At 45.3% G+C, this 20,494-nt stretch overlaps 1 protein-coding gene across 3 annotated transcripts in view; it reads right to left on the reverse strand.

Annotated features, from left to right (window-relative positions):
• The window catches only part of LRCH1 (leucine rich repeats and calponin homology domain containing 1), a 317,881-nt gene that overhangs the window by 249,260 nt on the left and 48,127 nt on the right, over positions 1-20,494 (reverse strand). For 2 of the 3 annotated variants that reach the window (XM_068267741.1, XM_068267742.1), the window contains exon 1: positions 17,796-18,442. The exons of the other annotated variant lie outside the window; for it this stretch is intronic. In XM_068267741.1, the coding sequence (XP_068123842.1) occupies positions 17,796-18,054 (259 nt within the window). In that variant the 5' untranslated portion in view covers positions 18,055-18,442. Of the gene's footprint in view, positions 1-17,795; positions 18,443-20,494 lie in introns of those variants that run through there. 3 annotated transcript variants of the gene reach the window in all.

Raw genomic sequence — 20,494 nt, forward strand, 5'->3', positions numbered from 1 at the left:
CACCACTCCCTCACACTAACAACCAACACTCTCGCCCACCAATCCCTCACACTCTCCCCACCACTGCCGCACACTCTTTGCCACCAATCCCTCACAATGTACCCACCACTGACGCACACTCACAGCCCCAATCCCTCACACTGTCCCCACCACTCCCTCACACTAACAACCAACACTCTCGCCCACCAATCCCTCACACTCTCCCCACCACTGCCGCACACTCACAGCCACCAATCCCTCACACTGTACCCACCACTGCCGCACACTCACAGCCACCAATCCCTCACACTGTCTCCACCACTGCCGCACACTCTTAGACAACAATCCCTCACAATCCATCACACTCTAAAAACAACACTGTCAATCATTTCAATCATCTTAACATTCTGACCCTCAATAACAACAGGTAAAAGAATATCACCCTGACAAATGAAAATAATTCAAATAAATATATAACAGATATATATAACATATATTACAAAATTAATTCACAAATTCATTATTAATACGATCATATGAGGAAAAGTTAAAACAAATGAACACTAGATGGCGGTGGAGGTCGACTCCTGCATACAGAAAATAAATACAAGGAAGAAAACACAGAAAATTGCAGTGAAGTAATGGAGCAACGGCAAGGGATCAGTTTGGTGAGCAATAGGTCGTGAGTTCGAATCTGTTGATGGTTTCTATTTTGGTAAATAAATAGAGTACAATTAAATTCCGTCCATTATTACTTATTGGGAAAAAATATAAAATTAATATAAATATTACATAATTAAATACATTACATTACATTCAAAGATTATGACTTAATAATGGACCGGCAGTATAAGTACTTGTGTGCACGCGTGAGTGGATGCAGAACTTCTGTAATTATTTTGAACGGGAGTGAAAAGCAGTTTATCAGGAAACAAGAAACTGGTAAATAGCGTTTTATTTAAAAAAAATATGAAGCATACACTTACAACGATAACTAAAGTTTTAATAACTAAAGGTTAAAAGTTTGAAACGCTAAATACCGTTCTATGCACACCGATTTTGATTCTCTACGCGGCGCCAGAAAGTTACTGTAACAAACGGTAAATATCGATGTACGTTGTTCTCAATGTGCGCCGGAAAGTTCGGCAGGCGCTGTGCGCCATTTTTTCCTGCTCCCGCCAGTGGCGTGTACGGAGAGCTGCCCGGAGGTTACAGACACCGCGCTGAGGCTGCTACCGGACAGTTAACATATAAATGCACTCACCGGGCACATTTATATATTGTGACGGTAGCGGCAGGGGTTTCATTGTCTTGTTGCGGAAATCGCCGTTGTATCGCCGCACACCCGACCAACCAACTTCGGCCCGACATCTTGCGGCATGCCAGATCAATAAAATACATGAATACATAATTCCTGAATAGTTCGAAGTGGAATAATAACGAATATATATTTCAAATTAAAATTCCTGATTTAATAAAGGCGACTGGTAGGCTTATAACACAGAGGACATAAAAAAAAAATACAGTATTGGCATGTTGGCACCAGGGAAAAAAAAAACAGTCCTTACTCAAAGCAATGAGGCAGCTGGTGAAGCAGCTCTGCCAAGTCTACCCGCTCTGGATCAGCCAATGCGGACATTGTTCACAAACAGCTGATGGGCTCTGAATGTTGATTACTGAAATACAAGCTGTGTACTGAATGCAGCCATCAATGCAAGTGCTGATCCTATGACCACATCTATTGTCCACTGCAAAATCTGCAAAGCAGGCCTGCCTAGGGATTGTATACATGGTCATTGAAAAGTCTGTCCATAAACCTTCCATCAAAGACTTGGCTGTCTGGAAAAGAGGGTGGCATTGTCCGGTACCCAGATATGTCCAGCTTTACTTAACGCATTTTTCATTTTAATTAAGCTGGCCATACACAATTTTTACCAGCAGGTTTGATCACACTGATCAAACTGCCAGTTTTCTATGACGCAAGAAGCCACACTGATCATAATTTAGAACAATTTGCTGCAAAAATCAATCGAAATTACAGTTGGACTGGATGGTAAATTTCGAAGGGGGGCACAGAGGAGGCACAGGGACAGAGGTGGAACTGTGTTCAAACTTGAGAACGGATTCCAGTTAAGAACAAACTGAGTCCCTATCTCGTTCGCTACCTGGGAAATATCTATATAAGATCTTGGCTTGGCCAAAATAAATAAATGGTCTATATTAACAATTTAGGATGAGAACTAATGAGATTCAGATCTCAAAGAGAAAGGATCCTTCCTCATAGCCTTGAATTACAAACTATTAGGAAAGTATATCTCCCACAAGGTATACCAGTGCAAGAAAATCAGGAGTGAAATGTATTTACATCACAAGTATCATACAAATAGCGGTGGTATACACTTGCACATCCTCTCTGCTGTGAACAGGGCATGCGTGAATACACGCATGCGCAGATCACAGCAGAGAGACTGCTAAACAGAGATGGTGGGTGCTGGTATTTCGTCAGCAAGGAACTTTCTAAATTATGTTCTCTGAATGTCTTGAGGGCGTTATGGAAGCAGTTGAAGTTAACCTGCTCTGCTTCCACATACTCACAGGGAGAAATGGAAGTGGGAGTCCCTTTTTACACTTGCAGGTGAAACCTGTGTTGCGATGCTCGTAATGTAGACAGAGCGCAGTGCGTCAGGGCACACGTGTGGACCGACGGGAATACCAGTGACATACTCCCTGCCTAGCAGGCAGTACGCCACTGAACGGGGGGGCAGCGCTATGCATATGACCCTGTTGGCACACTCTGCCACGCGTCCTATGATTACATTTTTTTGAATTGCGGTGCAGCAGGAGCAATGCAAAAAATAAGTGCAATCTATGTGGGATTAACCACTAAGAATAATGCATTTCCCGGTGTGTTCAAAATGTGCTTCAAGATACAAAAATCATGCGGTAAAGCCATTTGTGATTTAATACTTTATGGGGATTGCTGACTCTTATAGTCCCCACTGGGGGGTTGCTAAATGCTGCCGTTTTAATAGAGTGCTAAATAGCTTTACTGCATGATTTTTGTATCACATCAAGCACATAGATTTTGAACACATCTGGAAATGCATTTTTTCCGCTATAGTGGCCCTTTACATCTGCATGTCCACACACGCATTCATGCAGCATTCTTTATGTCCATTTAATAATGAGAATTGTGCTCTGTATATTCTGTATACAAAAAAAAAACATTTATTTCTAAAAAGTACTTCCAGCATGGAGCCCCCACAGTACATTTCAATTTCAGTCAAACAATCAATGAAAGAAACTGACATATTTCTTCACAGGAGTCTTCCTGTTTAATGCAGGGAGTTTTCCAACATGGGTTCAAAAAAAACAATTCCTGAGTTTCCTCACATGCACTAAAGCCCCTTTTATTCTGTATGAAGGAATTAGAATACACCCACACTGCTCTTACAAAAGGATGCTCAGCCTGAGTCTTGGAAGCAAATCAAGGTCTGCTGGAATTTCACAGCTCAACAACTGTGTGGTGATTTATGGGCAGAACACAGAGAATACATGCTCACAATTATTTCTGAAGATAGGATACAGCTTTGCAGCATGGAATCCTAGTTTAGGAGGCTGGTGAACCTCACCTATGAGCGACAGGGCTGATCATCACTGATATCTTCTCCTATCAATGTCACCAGCCCACTCACTATACCTGATTTTATAACACAGCCTTCAAAGGGGTCATTTCTAGCTAACCTGGTCTTGGCGATTTCCTGTCTGATTTTTTATCCAGGCCATAGTTCAGCCTTGTGCTTTGTAATGCATATTGAGTGGAACATATCAGAATTAGAAAGGCACAAAGTTTTGTGCCCTACACATATTATTTGGTATTTATTTAGCGCTGACTTCTTCCGCAGCTCTGTATAGAGTATATGGTCTTGTCACTTAAAGGAAAACTGAATTGAGAGGGATATGGAGGCAGCCATTTTTATTTCCTTAGGCATTACCAGTTGTCTGGCAGTCCTGCTGATCTTCTGCCTCCAATACTTTTGGCCATAGACCCTAAACAGGCATGCAGTACATCAGGCGTTTCTCACATTTTCAGATCTGACAAGTTTAGCTGCATGCTTGTTTCTGATGTTAGCAGTCACCACCACACCAGCAGTGGCAGTAGCAACAGTTCAGCAGCTGCCACTATGCCAACAGCAGTAAAAGCCACTGGTTAGCAGCCTCCACTAGGCCAGCAGCAGCCTCCACTGTGTTTTCAGCCACCAATGTGCCAGCAGCCACTGATTAGAAGTCGCTATTATGCCAGCAGCAGTAACAGCCACTGCTTAGCAGCTGCCACTGTGCCAGCAGCAGTGTCTCAGAGACATCTGAACATTTGGGGAGAGGGGCAATACACACAATTTAAATTTTGCTAGGTTGATCCCCTAGCAATCTCAAGAATGCTGATATGGCCCTTGGCCTAAAAAAAATTTGGACACCCCTGCTGTAGGGTATACCAGTAGTGAGATTAATAAAGTGACCCAGAGAGCAAAACTTAAAGTAAACCTAAACCGTACTAAATAAAAAAAGTTTCAGTTACCTGGGGCTTCTACCATCTCCCCGCAGCCGTGCGGTGCCCACGCCTGTCCTCAAGGATCCCCCATTTCCCCGCTGCCGCTTAGTTTCGATTCTGCTGACTGATCAGCTGGCCGTCCGCCGTGCACCTCCTCGTAAGCGTTCATGTAGCGAGAGCGTGCTGCGCAGGCACAGTAAAGGGAAAACTTCCTTCTGCGCCTGCGCAGTACGCTCTCGCCGACGTGAACTCATACGAAGATGCGTGCAGCCAGGGCCGCGAAGGTGCAGTGCACCACCGACTGATCAGTCAGCAGAATCAAAACTAAACTGCAGCAGGGGAACGGAGGATCTTTGAATACCGTCATGGGCACAGGACAGCTGCAGGGGACTGGTAGAAGCCCAAAGTAGGTAAAACTCTTTATATAGTAGGGTTCAGGTTCACTTTAATAAAAGTCTACCCTTCCATCCACTCAGTGCAATCAGCAGTCTACAAAGCACAAATGGGTCCCAAAATCTGCTCAATATCTGTCTGTAATAGTATCCCCCACATCAAAAACAATCCCAGCATCAAAGCAATAATCTCGATACTGCATCTTGGTGTGAATAGCATGATAACTATGCATTAAGATTCTCCGTAACGTGAATGGTAAACACCATAATAAAAATCCCAACAAAAAAGGTACAAACATATGAATGGTGTAATCATCAATAATATGCAAATCTCTTCCTTCAAAATAACTGATCAAAAGCTTTGTAGTAAAGACACATTGATTGTGATTCTATTCCTGTTAATTCATTCTTAAAGAAAACCTGAACTGAAAATTAAAAGTCAAAATAAGCATATACAAGTCATGCTTACCTTCCATGTAGTCTACTCTTCAGTGTCTTTCTCCTGGGAATTTCCCGTCCTCCATTTTGAAAATTGCCATTACCCATAACAGCTTTCTGGTCAGCACACAGTTAAACTGTAACATCGCCCACTTGGGCCATAGGGAAACATGGACATTACCGGGCACATCCGTTTTCCTCTCAGCTATAACTGACAGCAACTGATATTTTACTGATAGCAACTGATATATTACAGATCTAGCAAAATATTGTCAGAACTGGAAAAGATTATTGTTAGAAGAAAATGGTGAGCTTCTAAGAGGAACTGATGGCAAGGTAACTATGTAATGTTCATTTGAAGTTACCTCAAGTGTTTACTTTAAATATTTTTACTCAGTACAGGTTCTCTTTAAGGGAGAATGCTATAATAAAAAGAAAAAAAAGAAAAAAAAAAAACAATGGACACGTTCAAGGCAAGAAATGACCCTGGGAGGAAGGAAAAGACGTAGGTGGAACTTAGCAAATATGTGCTGGGGACACAGATTTTTTTTTTCAAGAGCTCAACAGGACTGCAGTGTCAGAATACATTACATTTATTTACATGAGGAATCATACTAAACCTTTTATCCCCACTTTTCCAAAGAAACAAGATCTATAAAATGATCTCTATATAATTCAAGTGTTTATTGTGGGTTTTAGTTATGAAACACTGATAAAATATCTTCATACATACAGCCCACAGCAATGTTACCAGTGTTTATGCCAGCAACATGATGTGCACGTTCCAATCCAACCACATTTCTACACAATCAGTCCCCATATACAGGCAGTCATTTACACAAACCTGACATAACTATAACAAACAACTTCCGAATATTGTACTGAGGGGAAAAACATAATATATAGGGTCCTAAGGACAGCCCTGTGCAGTACAGACATAAAAATGTTTGCTCAAGTAGCAACAGGCAATGTATCAATATTAAAGTAAAAACCTCCTTAACCGGGTTATGTGGGAGGTACTGGTGTGAACCACACCGGTGTGCTGGGGTCCTTGTTAATCCTCTGCCTCCCTGTGTGTACGTCTCAGGGAGGGGTGGAGCTATCCAGCACACAGGTGGGACAAGGAGAGCGTAATACAACTGGGCACGTAGATAAATTCGAGGGGCAGTGTTATCAACCACTCAGGTCCTGTGCGATACTACTCACAGCAGTTGCTCAAACAACATATTGGGAAAGACATACATAGGGTTCAAATATATACAGTGATACAACTGCTGTGAGTAATATCGCAAAGGAGCAGAGGTGGTTGATAACACTGCCCCTCGGACTTATCTACTCACCCAGTTGTATTACGCGCTCCTTGTCCCACCTCTGTGCTGGATAGCTCCACCCCTCCCTGAGACGTACACACGGGGAGATGAGGGATCAGCAAGGACCCCAGCACACCCATGTGGTTCACATGAGTACCTCCCACATAAGGGCCCGTTTCCACTTCTTAGTGATGCGAATGCGGCTAGCTAGCTGCATCGCATCACTTCCGCCGGCCTCGTCACTTCCGCATCTCCCGATGCGGAAGTGAATTGAAGAGATAGGACGCGGCTGCGGGCGGATGTAGCCGTGCGAGAATCTGCAGCTGCTGTAGATTCTCGGATAGCTCTGCACAACATGCACGCAATGGAAACTCTTCCATTGCCGCGCATGTTTCAGGACACCCGCGGTGCGATGCGGCTATGTAGCCGCATTGCACCGCTCCTAGTGGAAACGGGCCCTAACCCAGTTGGGGAGGTTTTTACTTTAATACTGATACATTGCCAGTAGCTACTTGAGCAATCATTTTTATCTCTGTACTGCACAGGCCTGTCCTTAGGACCCTATTATATAACTAGAAGTATGCCCTACCAATTTATATGAATTCATACTGTACATATTCCCAGCAAATTTCATCACCTTAATATATGCCAGGGATCTATTCACTACAACACATCCAATCATTAAACTTATGAATTTTAGCAGCATTTCCTGAATTTGTCCTTATATTTTTTTTTTCTTGCAAATCTATGAATTTATGACTGCAAATTGGCTGCCTAAATTGTAAACAAGTAACTTTTTTTTTTAAGTGAACTAGAAAAAAAATCTTAAAATCAGATCTGGCGTTGAGGAAAAAAATTTCCAAATTCTGAGGATTTATAGCACACTAGCAGACCCAAGCCCGTTTAAAAACAGGCTCTGAGATCTGCGTTTTTCACCACTGCCTGCCACATGTACTGCGCGCGCTTCTCGCACATGACACGCATGCGCACCCACCGCACACCCGGCCGCCTGGCTCCGTCCCTGTCCTGTCTGTGTGAGGCTGGGTCCGTGCTGCGCAGTAGCAAAAAACACAGACCCATCTACACAGACAACTTTTCCTGCTGTACGCAGGGACCGTTGCCTATTATATAGAATTTCATAGCATACAGTTTGTCCACGAGTGATGATTAATGAGAAGCTAATTCTTCCATGTTTATGCAAATGTATGCAAATTTTTCTGCATATATATGCAGCTTGAAAATGGACCAATCAATTTAAACCTGGGTGGGACTTGATTGGTCAGGTTTTCAAGCTGCATATATTGGCATACAAATTTGCATAAATTCAGAAAAGTTTGCACATCACTGATCATCCCTATTGTCCACCTGCATGTGAGGATGCTTACTATTCTTACATGGTTTTGATGTGGATGTTTACTATTCTTATGCATTTTGGCCTAAGCCAGCGCATTGCCTGAAGTCTCATGTTTCACCCCAACATGTATTTGGCCCACCTTGGGCAGCCTTTGGCTTGTGAACACACTCAGATCTGTACTGTGCTTGCAGACCCAGAGCCTTCCTGCTTCTTAGGCGAGTATCTAAGTCTTTTTTTATGTCACTTCAGGGTTGCTTTAAAAGGGAGTACTAGGCTTTTTTTATGAAAATTGGCCGTAAAAATTATATTTGAAGAAAACCCAATACAAATTATTGAAACATAAAAGGGAGTACTGGGTGATACTGTTTTGGAGTTAAAGAATGTGCTATGAAACTGTAAGGATCCCTGCTGTCGCTGCAACCCAGCAGTTTTGGTTTTTCTGCCTGCATTTGGTTGCTTGGTTTTGTTTGCATTTGCAATGAGAGTCATTGCTATTTGCAATCACTCTGCAGTTCAAAGTGGCCCAGGATGTTGTCATGAATCAGCCTATGGCTTGCTGCAGTTGAACAGCAGCCAGACAGCTGTGGATTTCTTACATGCATGTAGTTGCATAATCTTTGCATGCATTTGCAATGAGAATCCTTTCCATTCACAGGCAGCCTTCAGTGTAGCACAGGATTGCATGATTACCATTCAGCTGTGTGGGAATTTGCATGTCTGTTCCCATTGGCTGATATCAATAGAAAAACCTGCCTCATTCCAGACCTCGCTCGACATAGCGTACAGTTTGCCTGAGTTGTTGCTGGGTCCATGGTGTGAAAGTTGTATTATTGTATTGCATTATCTTGCCTTGCCTGCCTGGACGTTCACTGCACCCGCAGGGGTACAGTGAGGTCTTGATCTTCCGGTTAGTGGGGAAATGCCTTCACCACGTTGGTGACTGGTAGTATTCCTGCTTGCTCGGTTCCTGTGGACGTGACTGTAGCAGCGGTTGCTATTAGTTATGCTCCTACCTGTTTGTCTTGTCCAAGTCAGTGTGGAGCTTGCTATTGCTGGGCAAACAATCCTCCTGTCTGTTCCTGCTAGTCATGTTCCTGTGGATGTAACTATAGGCTGCGGTTGCTATTAGTTACGCTCTTACTTGTTTGTCTTATCCAAGTCAGTGTGGATCTTGCTATCGCTGGGGCAGCGATTAGATTGGCAAGCATTCAGTCTGTCTTGTTAGTCAGAGACTCAATGCTGCGGTCCCCCTGAGCAACCAGTGTGTCTTGTTTGTTTGTCTGTCTGTTGTCTGTCTTGTTACTAATTGTGCTGGGCATCAGAGGCTCAGGGCTGCGGTCGCCCTGAGCAACCATTGTGTCTTGTTTATTTGTGGCAGTTATCGGAAGCTCAAAGCTGCGGTTGCTCTGAGCAATCTTGCTCCCTAGTCCACTGGGGTGATCTGTGTAACCTCTTCCACTATCTAATATCACCCAGCTGCATAGTCTTGTTTGTTCTGGTAGTACTCTGGCTTTCTAGGCCTCAGCTGCTATACCTTGCACCTCCAAGGTCTGGGTGTAACAGAAGTTGGGCAGGTGTTATTTCCTCACCTCCCGTTCAAGCGGGGATGCGCCACATAGGGTGAAGAAGGTGGTGATAGATTGGGGCATAGCAGCTGAAAGAAAGCAGAAGATCTGCCAGGCATTACAGAAACAGTATGCATACCAAACAGATAAGAGGAAACCCCCTTCATCTCCACATAAAATGCTTTCGTTTTCTGAGTCAAGGTTAAGTAATGCAGCAGAAGGTAATCTATGGAGTTGTATGGGGACTTTCTACATACCACATAACACTTATCAGGTAACCATGCAGGAAAGAAGAAACAATCTAATCTGAAGATGTGAAGAAAGAATGCACACAAGTGCCCCGTCCTAATGTCTGACCTTATCCTTATAAAGGTGGCCACACACACACACGATACAACAAAATGATCCGATTTTACAGCAATTCGATAAATAGGATCGGATCTCCCGAAAAATATATTTTTTCCGATTATCCATCCGGAATGCAGGAAATGTTTTCATAAATTTTTCTAAAGATTGTATGGTGTGTTAGATTGTCAATTTATTAGAATACACACCCAAGCAATTTTCTCAGAGTTTCCAAATTTTTTTATCATAATTGGGGGGAAAAAATTGAACAAATGTGTGTGGTACATTGGTCATATTTTTGAAATGTTACAATCAGCCAGAAAAATGTATTGCAATTCTTGAATTGAACAGATATTTAAAAAACTGTATGGTGTGTGGCCACTTTAAGGCTCGCCATACAATATGTAATCAGTTTTCACAATCTCTGTACAATCTTACTTCTATGTACTATCAGGAACAAGATGGCTATAATGTGGATATATTATACAGGTAGGTGATTATAATATTTAATTGGGGAAAGATTGGAGAATAATAACACCATCAGATTGCATACTGTAGTCAGCTCTACCCTAAAAATTGATGCTTATCTCACCCTACCCTATCCTGTAACACTATTCCTCCCAATCTCTGCCTCGCCCTACCCGATAATCCCAGCCAATCTTTGATCACCTGTTTCAGCTACAGCATCTGCTGCCCAAACCATCTTCCTATCACCAATACTGTGTAGACAAGGCCGGATTTCTTCAAAGGCTACAAATGGGGGTGGTATGATATGAAAGAGGGGTTGCAGCATACTAGAAGAAGAGGCTGCAAATAAGGAGCAAGATAGGGAAAAAGAGGGTGTTTGTCTAAGGGCCGGGGCTGCTATACATGGATGCTGCATATGGAAAGGAACAACAATAGCTGCATACAGAGGTGAAACCAGAAGATTGGCATACTGGTGGAATAAGTATAAATCCGGCCTTATGTGCGCTGATGCAGAGACTTCAATATTGCCGATAACGTCCATGCTAATTCCACAACAGACACCTGCCAATGACATGCATTTTTGCCTCAGTATCAGGTGCGTAAACAAATCAATTTGTTCATAATATTCCAGAGGGTGGCAGCAATAACTTCCCGGGACAGGTGCCTGCCAATAACAGTACCAAAACCTTGCACCACTTCAAGTGACATTGGGTACAGGGAGCCCGCTGTTATCAGTAACTCGCACTGAATCAACCTATTGCCATTGGGAATTCCTCACAAACTGCTGAGCAGAAGTGTAATTTAAAATGAGTGACATTCATTATTATTATTTATTGTATTTATAAAGCAACAACATATTACGCAGCGCTGGATAATAAATATATACAACGATGAAAGAATGACAGACGTTATACAACATAGGACAAAGTTATACAAGGCAAACGGTACAAAATACATGATCATGTGATTATGTGCGGATTAGGTAGGCCTAGTAATACAAGTACGAGGCTGTCATAGGAAAGGAGCACACAATCCTGTACCAATTTAGAGCAGGAACTTTGGCTGCTCTGAAGCAAGCAGTGTGAAAAGACAAACCTTGCAGCAAAAGTTCTATGTCTGTATCCCTACTCTTACTATGGCCATACATGTAGCAATGCTATTTCATCAATCCAACAACTGATCACTTGTGTCAGAAGTAATAATCAAAAAAATAAATAAAAAGTCTGAATGGCACATAATACACTCTAAGGGCTTGTTCACACCTAGGGCACGTGAAAAGTGCTACCCTTTGCGCGCGTCAGCTCCCTTGATAACTGCTGTGATAGCAGTTATCATGCTTTAGAGAATCGAGTCCCTAGAGCGTTTTTGGCTTTTTTTAAGTTCCGGTGATTTTGAAAATCGCCCAATCGCTTTGTAAAGCGATTTCCCCAGCGTTTTCATGAATATATTGGGGTTGATTCACAAAAGAGTGTTAACTAATTTTGTGAATCAACCCCATTGTATTTATTTATTTCCGGGTGAAGAAGTTCACTTCCTGACTGATGTCAGGAAGTGAAAAACTGAATTACTCTGCAAAAGTGCTTAGAAAAGTGCTTTTCTTAGCGCAAGGCGCAGGGAAAAGCACTGAAAAAACTCAATAAATCGCTCAACGCTTGCGATAGCGCTGGCGATTTATGTGATGTGAACAAGGCCTAACAATCAATTGAGTCCTTATCACAGATTTGGCTAAATGAACTGAGTTTTTCCTTTGCATAACACATCTACATTTTGGATGACTGGTGTCAGATCTGAGGTTTTTGAGAGTTCTTCCAGGTAGTAAAAGATTTGCACCAGAGGTTCATAATGGAAGCTGCTATGCTCCAACCCAGGCACTGCATAGTAATTCTGGCTCAGTGAAGCTGGAGATATTCAAGTGATGTCACTACACTTCAACCTGTGCATGGGTAGAGAGTCAGGGACTGGCTGCTTCCATTATCATTTTCTCACACACATAGGGCTTGATTCACAAAAGGGTGCCAATTTAGTTAGCACGCCTAAAGCCCTTTAGGACGCACATAGTTGTGCTCGCTAAATTAGCGCGAGCAAAATTTAGCGCTGCGCAGTGCGCACGAAACACCGTCGCACTAAGTGCGCCTAAAACATTGCACCGGGTGCGCCCGAAACGACCGCGGCGCAACTTTGAGCGCACCCGGTGCGGCGTTTGATCGCACCCGGTGCGGCGTTTGATCGCACCCGGTGCGGCGTTTGATCGCACCCGGTGCGGCGTTTCGTGCGCACCACGCAGCGCTAAACTTTGCGCGCGATCAATAAAAGCTTTGGACGTGCTCACTGCTTAGCACCCTAGTTAGCACGCCCAAGGCTTTTAGGCGTGCTAACTAACTGAGTTAGCACGCCTGAGTTAGCACCCTTTTGTGAATCGAGCCCATAGTTGGCTTCAAGACACACGTGCAGGTAAATGAGGTGCAGGGAAATTTGGGCACAGGGCAAAGCCTGAAAACGTCTCACTCTGCTCCTACAAAAGTTACGGCGGTTTTAATTACTACCCCCCTCCAGGCTGTCGTATACTTTGGGGAAATATGTAATTTGGCTTACAGCTATTGCTGGCGGCTGAATTATGCTGTTTTTATAGTAATTTGGGCTTAGTCTTAAAGCCCAAATGACTATCTGACTTAAAGCGGACCCAAACCAAACTTTTTTTTTATTAAAAATATTTAGTTGCACCACTCTGACACATACAAAGATAAATAAACACTCCTTCAAACCTATGATCATTTCAGTGCATGCTTTTCACCCTTCTCTTTTCATAGCTAGGATTATACTGGGGGCAGCCATTAGCAATTCCTCCATTGCCAGACACCACCTACTTCACCAGTTTGCCGGAAAAATCCCGGCAATTTGAAAGGAAGGGAGGGGTTCCTCCAATAAATGTAAAATATTTTATATTTGTCATCATGCGGCTGAAAAAAGGCTGCTATTTATTATTATAATTTAGAAAATAGATTTCTGAAATCTTGTATTTTTAATTTGGGTCCACTTTAACAAAGCCCAAATTACTATCTATTTCCAGCACAATTCTTTGCTAAGACACATTCCCTTTATCAATTTCATCCAATAAAAGTTAAAATGTGTACCGTATGTGGTTTTTATGAATTGTACCTGCTATTGCTATTAAATGGTTTGAGAGAAAAAGTTTTGTCACTTGTTTATAGTTTTAGATCTATAGGATATATTTACTAAGCTGCGGTAAACTGAACAACATGTGTAAAGTCTTCCACACGAGGAGTAGAGCGTAATGCAATGTATGAAGTATATTACGCTCTACTCATTGTGCGGTACTGTAATACTTACGCTGCATGTTAGTCTAATTACATACGCCTTACCGTAGTAGAAAGCACGCTACTAGAGTACCATGGATCACACTACTAGTGTATTTTGTGGTGCTTACTTGTGGAAGTAATGGTAATATCGCTGTGCCCTGTACAGGGAATAATTTCATAATGTTTATCTCCATTCAAAACACATATACAGGTGATCATTACCACCAATGAAGAGTTAATATGGGAGTCAAAGAGGGGGTCCTCTGGTCCAGGGCCCCAGTGTGGTCATCACCTCTGTATCCCCTATTGCTACACCACTCACAGCCATATACACTTCTACATGCCTGTTATGACAAAACTACTCACCTACACAAAGTTACTTTTCACTTTCAGAATTACTTTTTAAGCTTACTTTAGACAAATGGTGGAAGAAAATAGCCCATGTTGAGATTTTTTTACATTTTTTTGGTAAGATCCTCTTGCCTGACACAGTCTGTGGATTGCAGTCTAATCAGCATTCCACTGCTAACACAGAGCTCCAACTCTACCAGACACTTCTGCATTGCAGCTTGGCTGGCCTGTCACACTAAGGGTTACCCACCAAACCAATGCTACCATCATGTAAACTGCTGAACACAAACCAGGCCTAGTGTCCTTATATACGATCTACACACTCAAAGAACATGCAGAATGTCTATGATTGCAAGTGAAGTGGGAAGGAAGCAGACTGCAGTGATTGTATCTAAAGAACTTCAAGAACAGACTGGCATAACAGCTCCTAACTTACATGGGTCATTAGCTGGCATCACCCAAGCTCTCATGTTTCATCCAATACCATACATGGAGGCATGCACTCTCCTATCCTACATTATTCTAATGCTGATCACACATGTGCAGATGGAAATGCCACCTTCTTAAATGATCATATATAATGATACAATCTCTTTTGTACAATCTTACCAAATCTATCTAGTAAAAGAGTGAATACACTTTGAATATTTTAGGTCATCCCTCATATTGCACAGAAGTGGTAAGATTGTTAAAAAAATTGAATTAGTGGGCACCTTCCTGGCTCACCCAATCGACAATCATTTGTCAGTTCAGTTTTACACACTTTAATTTAGTCTGAAGTGTCAAACAATTGAAAGTGTAGTTGGTCTAAAATTCCATACAACCACAGAACATAACAGAAGCAATATACTGTACATTAGCATCACTCAATATATAGCCTAGCAAAAGCCATGAGAAATGAGGTTAACATGTTCAGTACAGCCAGGACAATGACAAATGTGTAGGAGGTACACCCCTGGAAGGCATTAGCGTCTAAAATATTACTATAATGGTAGCCTAATCTCTAAGCCCTGTCATACTACTTGTCCCAACTAACAGAACAATGCTTATGAGGCATGCTAAACACATGGTGAGCACCGCTGGATTAATGCCATCAATCTGTGCACCAAGTTCCCCTGCAGTTCAGGTGTAGACCCTCTGTGACAACCGTACCTCACCTGCCAGACCCCATGATAACCCTACCTCACCTGCCATACCCCCGTGACAACACTACCTCACCTGCCATACCGCCGTGACAACCCTACCTCACCTGCCATACCCCCGTGACAACCCTACCTCATCTGCCATACCCCCATGACAATCCTACCTCACCTGCCATACCCCCATGACAACCTTACCTCACCTGCCATACCGCCATGACAACCCTACCTCACCTGCCATACCCCGTAACAACCCTACCCCCAAGACAACCCTATCTCACCTGCTAGACCCCTTGTAACGACCCTACCTCACCTGCCATATCCCCGTGACAACCCTACCTCACCTGCCATACCCCCGTGACAACCCTACCTCCACTGTCATACCCCCTGACAACCCTACCTCACCTGCCATACCCCCGACAACCCTACCTCACCTGCCATACCCCCCTGACAACCCTACCTCACCTGCCATACCCCCCTGACAACCCTGCCATACCCCCCTGACAACCCTACCTCACCTGCCATACCCCCCTGACAACCCTGCCTGACCTGCCATACCCCCCTGACAACCCTGCCTCACCTGCCATACCCCCCTGACAACCCTACCTCACCTGCCATACCCCCCTGACAACCCTACCTCACATGCCATACCCCCCTGACAACCCTACCTCACCTGCCATACCCCCGACAACCCTACCTCACCTGCCATACCCCCCTGACAACCCTACCTCACCTGCCATACCCCCCTGACAACCCTACCTCACCTGCCATACCCCCCTGACAACCCTACCTCACCTGCCATACCCCCCTGACAACCCTGCCTCACCTGCCATACCCCCCTGACAACCCTACCTCACCTGCCATACCCCCCTGACAACCCTACCTCACCTGCCATACCCCCCTGACAACCCTACCTCACCTGCCATACCCCCCTGACAACCCTACCTCACCTGCCATACCCCCCTGTGCCAGCCCTCCCCCACCTGCTTGCACTGTGTCACAGCAGACCCACTGTGCCAGCCCTCCCTCAGCAGACCTGTGTCAGCCCTCCCCCACCTGCTTGCACTGTGTCAGACAGCAGTCCCCCTGTGCAAGCCCTCCCTCACCTAGCAAACCCTGTGCCAGTCCTCCCTCACCTGCTTGCCCTGTGTCACAGCAGACCCCCTGTGCCAGCCCTCCCTCACCTGCTTGCCCTGTGTCACAGCAGACCCCCTGTGCCAGCCCTCCCTCACCTGCTTGCACTGTGTCAGACAGCAGACCCCCGTGCCAGCCCTCCCTCACCTGCTTGCACTGTGTCAGACAGCAGACCCCATGTGCCAGTCCTCCCTCACCTGCTTGCACTGTGTGTCAGACAGCAGTCCCCCTGTGCCAGCACTCCCTCACCTGCTTGCACTGTGTCAGACAGCAGACCCCCTGTGCCAGTCCTCCCTCACCTGCTTGCACTGTGTGTCAGACAGCAGACCCCCTGTGCCAGTCCTCCCTCACCTGCTTGCACTGTGTGTCAGACAGCAGTCCCCCTGTGCCAGCACTCCCTCACCTAGCAGACCGCCTGTTCCAGCCCTCCCTCACCTGCTTGCCCAGTGTCACACAGCAGACCCCCTGTGCCAGTCCTCCCTCACCTGCTTGCACTGTGTGTCAGACAGCAGACCCCCTGTGTCAGTCCTCCCTCACCTGCTTGCACTGTGTGTCAGACAGCAGTCCCCCTGTGCCAGCACTCCCTCACCTAGCAGACCGCCTGTTCCAGCCCTCCCTCACCTGCTTGCCCCGTGTCACACAGCAGACCCCCTGTGCCAGCCCTCCCTCACCTGCTTGCACTGTGTCAGACAGCAGACCCCCTGTGCCAGCCCTCCCTCACCTGCTTGCACTGTGCGTCAGACAGCAGTCCCCCTGTGCCAGCCCTCCCTCACCTGCTTGCCCTGTGTCACAGCAGACCCCCGTGCCAGCCCTCACTCACCTGCTTGCACTGTGTCACAGCAGACCCCCGTGCCAGCCCTCCCTCACCTGCTTGCCCTGTGTCACAGCAGGCCCACGTGCCAGCCCTCCCTCACCTGCTTGCCCTGTGTCACAGCAGACCCCCGTGCCAGCCCTCCCTCACCTGCTTGCCCTGTGTCACAGCAGACCCCCGTGCCAGCCCTCCCTCACCTGCTTGCACTGTGTCACAGCAGACCCCCGTGCCAGCCCTCCCTCACCTGCTTGCACTGTGTCAGACAGCAGACCCCCTGTGCCAGCCCTCCCTCACCTGCTTGCACTGTGTCAGACAGCAGACCCCCTGTGCCAGCCCTCCCTCACCTGCTTGCACTGTGTCAGACAGCAGACCCCCGTGCCAGCCCTCACTCACCTGCTTGCCCTGTGTCAGACAGCAGACCCCCCGTGCCAGCCCTCCCTCACCTGCTTGCACTGTGTCAGACAGCAGACCCCCTGTGCCAGCCCTCCCTCACCTGCTTGCCCTGTGTCAGACAGCAGACCCCCTGTGCCAGCCCTCCCTCACCTGCTTGCCCTGTGTCACACAGCAGACCCCCTGTGCCAGCCTTCCATCACCTGCTTGCACTGTGTCAGACAGCAGACCCCCTGTGCCAGCCCTCCCTCACCTGCTTGCACGGTGTCAGACAAGTCGTGGTTGACAGTAGTCCTGGGAAACTCCTTTAGCTTTCTGGCACTGAGGTTGAGGATTCCAGAGTTTGCAGCCTCTTCCAGGGCTCTCTCCAAGCCGCGGTTCACTGGCAGGTTCAGACTGAAGTTAGTCACTCCAGTGACAGCGCTGGGGTGGTGGTGCTGGTACTGAGTCTGCAGCAGTCCGCTGGCTGGAAGGGCAGAGAACGGCTGAGAGTCGCTTCCCAGCGTCGCCATCTTCCTTCCAGTCCCCCAGTGCCGTGCCTAGATTGTATGGTACAGCACAGTCAGGCAGCTGCAGCGAGCTCTTTCCTGTAGGTTTCCTGCTTTCGGGAGTGTGAAGGCAAAGGACGCATGTCCTCCCCCTGCTGTATATCCTGGTATGCAGCCCGCACAAAGGTACCATGAATTCTTCCTCACAAGCCTGTTTCCTGTCACTGAGAAAACTTCACATGCTTGCATGGAAGTCCTTACAAGTTGTCATATAAAGCAGTCCCTGATTGGTCTGCCCGGAATGGTCATTGCTGCTCGTGGAAGACAATTGTCAAATTAGCCATGACAAAGAGAATTTCCTGCCCACGTTTTCCTCTGTCATCTTAGGTGGGGACTGATGTGCAGTTCTAATTGCCTCCCATCCTCTGTATGCTGCTCTTGTAGCTGTGCAGTGTAAAGTCACAAATCAGCAGATTCAGTGCATCCCCTCCCCAAAACATCTGATGCTGCAGAGGTGCTCATCCAAAAGTTGTTATTGCAGGGATTTGGTTCTCTGCTAGTCAGACCAGTAGAAGACTGTCCCTGGTATAACTAATTATTGTGCCTATATGAATTTAGCCATGGCAGCAAATAAATAGCTGCATAGGTTTCTGATCGAGGTCAGTCATACTGTCATAAATTGCAGGTGGTGAGGCAATAATACAAAATGGTAACTGAATGACTACTAGACATGAGATACAAGTGTTGCCATCTCTAACGGTTTCCAAATCTGACAATAGACAAATTACAACATTTCTAAAACAGAAATAGATGTAGCCTTCCCATGTTGCACTGTCAGCAGCTTTACCCAAGCCCCTTTCTATAACTGTTCTACATTTTCAACAAAATACAGTTGAGTCCCAGTTATCGAGAACTCAACTAAACAGAAATCTCAAACAGCCATTACAAATAACCAGCAGTATTCACAGTGGTGAAGGGCAACCTCTTAAAAAGGAAACAGCAGAGAAAATGGAAAAAAATAAATAAAAAAAAAATAAAAATCAGATCTGGCAAGGTCGACCGCTGCTACGGAGCGGACCCCAGGAGACAGGCTTGGAATGGAGCTGTGGCAAGGGAAGCATAAGCTTCCAGGGGCTGGAGGAAGCCCCAGGCAAGTTGATCTGACTTTTATTTTCATTTCCCCTGATGTTTCCTGTAAAGGGATTCTGTGGATAGTTTTTAAAAACAAAAACGGACACTTACCTGGGGCTTCTACCGGACCCCTGCAGCTTACCTGGGGCTTCTACCGGACCCCTGCAGCTTACCTGGGGCTTCTACCGGACCCCTGCAGCTATTCTGTCCTGCGGGATGCTCCATGATCCTCCGTTCCCTGCCGCCGGTCACGGTCCAATTATTCGTCTAACTGGACGAATGCAACTGCACGCAAAGCTTGTTTTTTTATTCAAGTGAAAATGCCGATTGGATTTCCATTTTTTTTCTTTTCTTGATTGGAAATTTCTGATCAACTTTTTGCAAGAGATTGTATGGTGTGTGGTAGATTGACAATTTAGTAATGTAGAGACGCTAACAATTTTTTCAGAGTTGTCAAGGTTAATCTATTTTCAAACATTATTTTAGCATTTAATACAGAGTTCATGGTATGTATATAGAGTGGGGTGTCGTACTATATTAGCTAGACCTATTTTTAGCATTGAGTAACCAGAAAGCACACTTATCTGGCATCAGCCGATTCCTATCAGTGCTGAATAATGGAAATTCTACTGTACCATTAACAGGAGTGACCACTGTCATGTTACGCAAATGCCATTTATTGAGACTCCTTGTGTTATTTATAAAATACTTTTTAGTGCCAATAAAGTTTAAAAGTTTTAAGAAGAAAGGAATGGAATGTCAAATGGGATTATTATTTTGAGTACTTTGGTGATAGGAAGGAACATCATGTCAAGCCTGACTCTTCCTGACCTGGGGAAATGAGGAGAGGATACAAATTACAATTCCTCCGGTGCACAGATCCTTACTAATCCTATAGACATACCCCACACTGTGTGGGGGAAGGCAGGTCCATAAACCAATACACTCAAAACAAACCCAAGGACCGCCACTCAACTGCTATAATATATTTTATTGTAACAAAAGATAAGACAACCAGTACCCTCCCAAACCGCCACCCATTAAAAACCCCAATTGCCCGCACTGAACACACATTGGAGCGCTCCTATAGCAACCCAACCACAATCATGCCACATTCATCTCCAACTGGATTGGCCAATCCTTAATATTGGGACGTAATGAGGCTATTGCACTTCACAACGATTCCAAGGGAAGTTCCAAGTTTAAATCCTATTTCCAGAGGATCACCAAAGATATGTCAAAGTTTTCCACATGAACATAGTCCAAGACTTAGTGTTCCTGAGTTGTACTGATCTTAGTTCATATCCTCCGTATACCATCAACAACCACTGCT

The sequence above is a fragment of the Hyperolius riggenbachi genome, chromosome 2 (genome assembly GCF_040937935.1).
Source record: "Hyperolius riggenbachi isolate aHypRig1 chromosome 2, aHypRig1.pri, whole genome shotgun sequence".
In the NCBI taxonomy this organism is placed as follows: Eukaryota; Metazoa; Chordata; class Amphibia; order Anura; family Hyperoliidae; genus Hyperolius; species Hyperolius riggenbachi.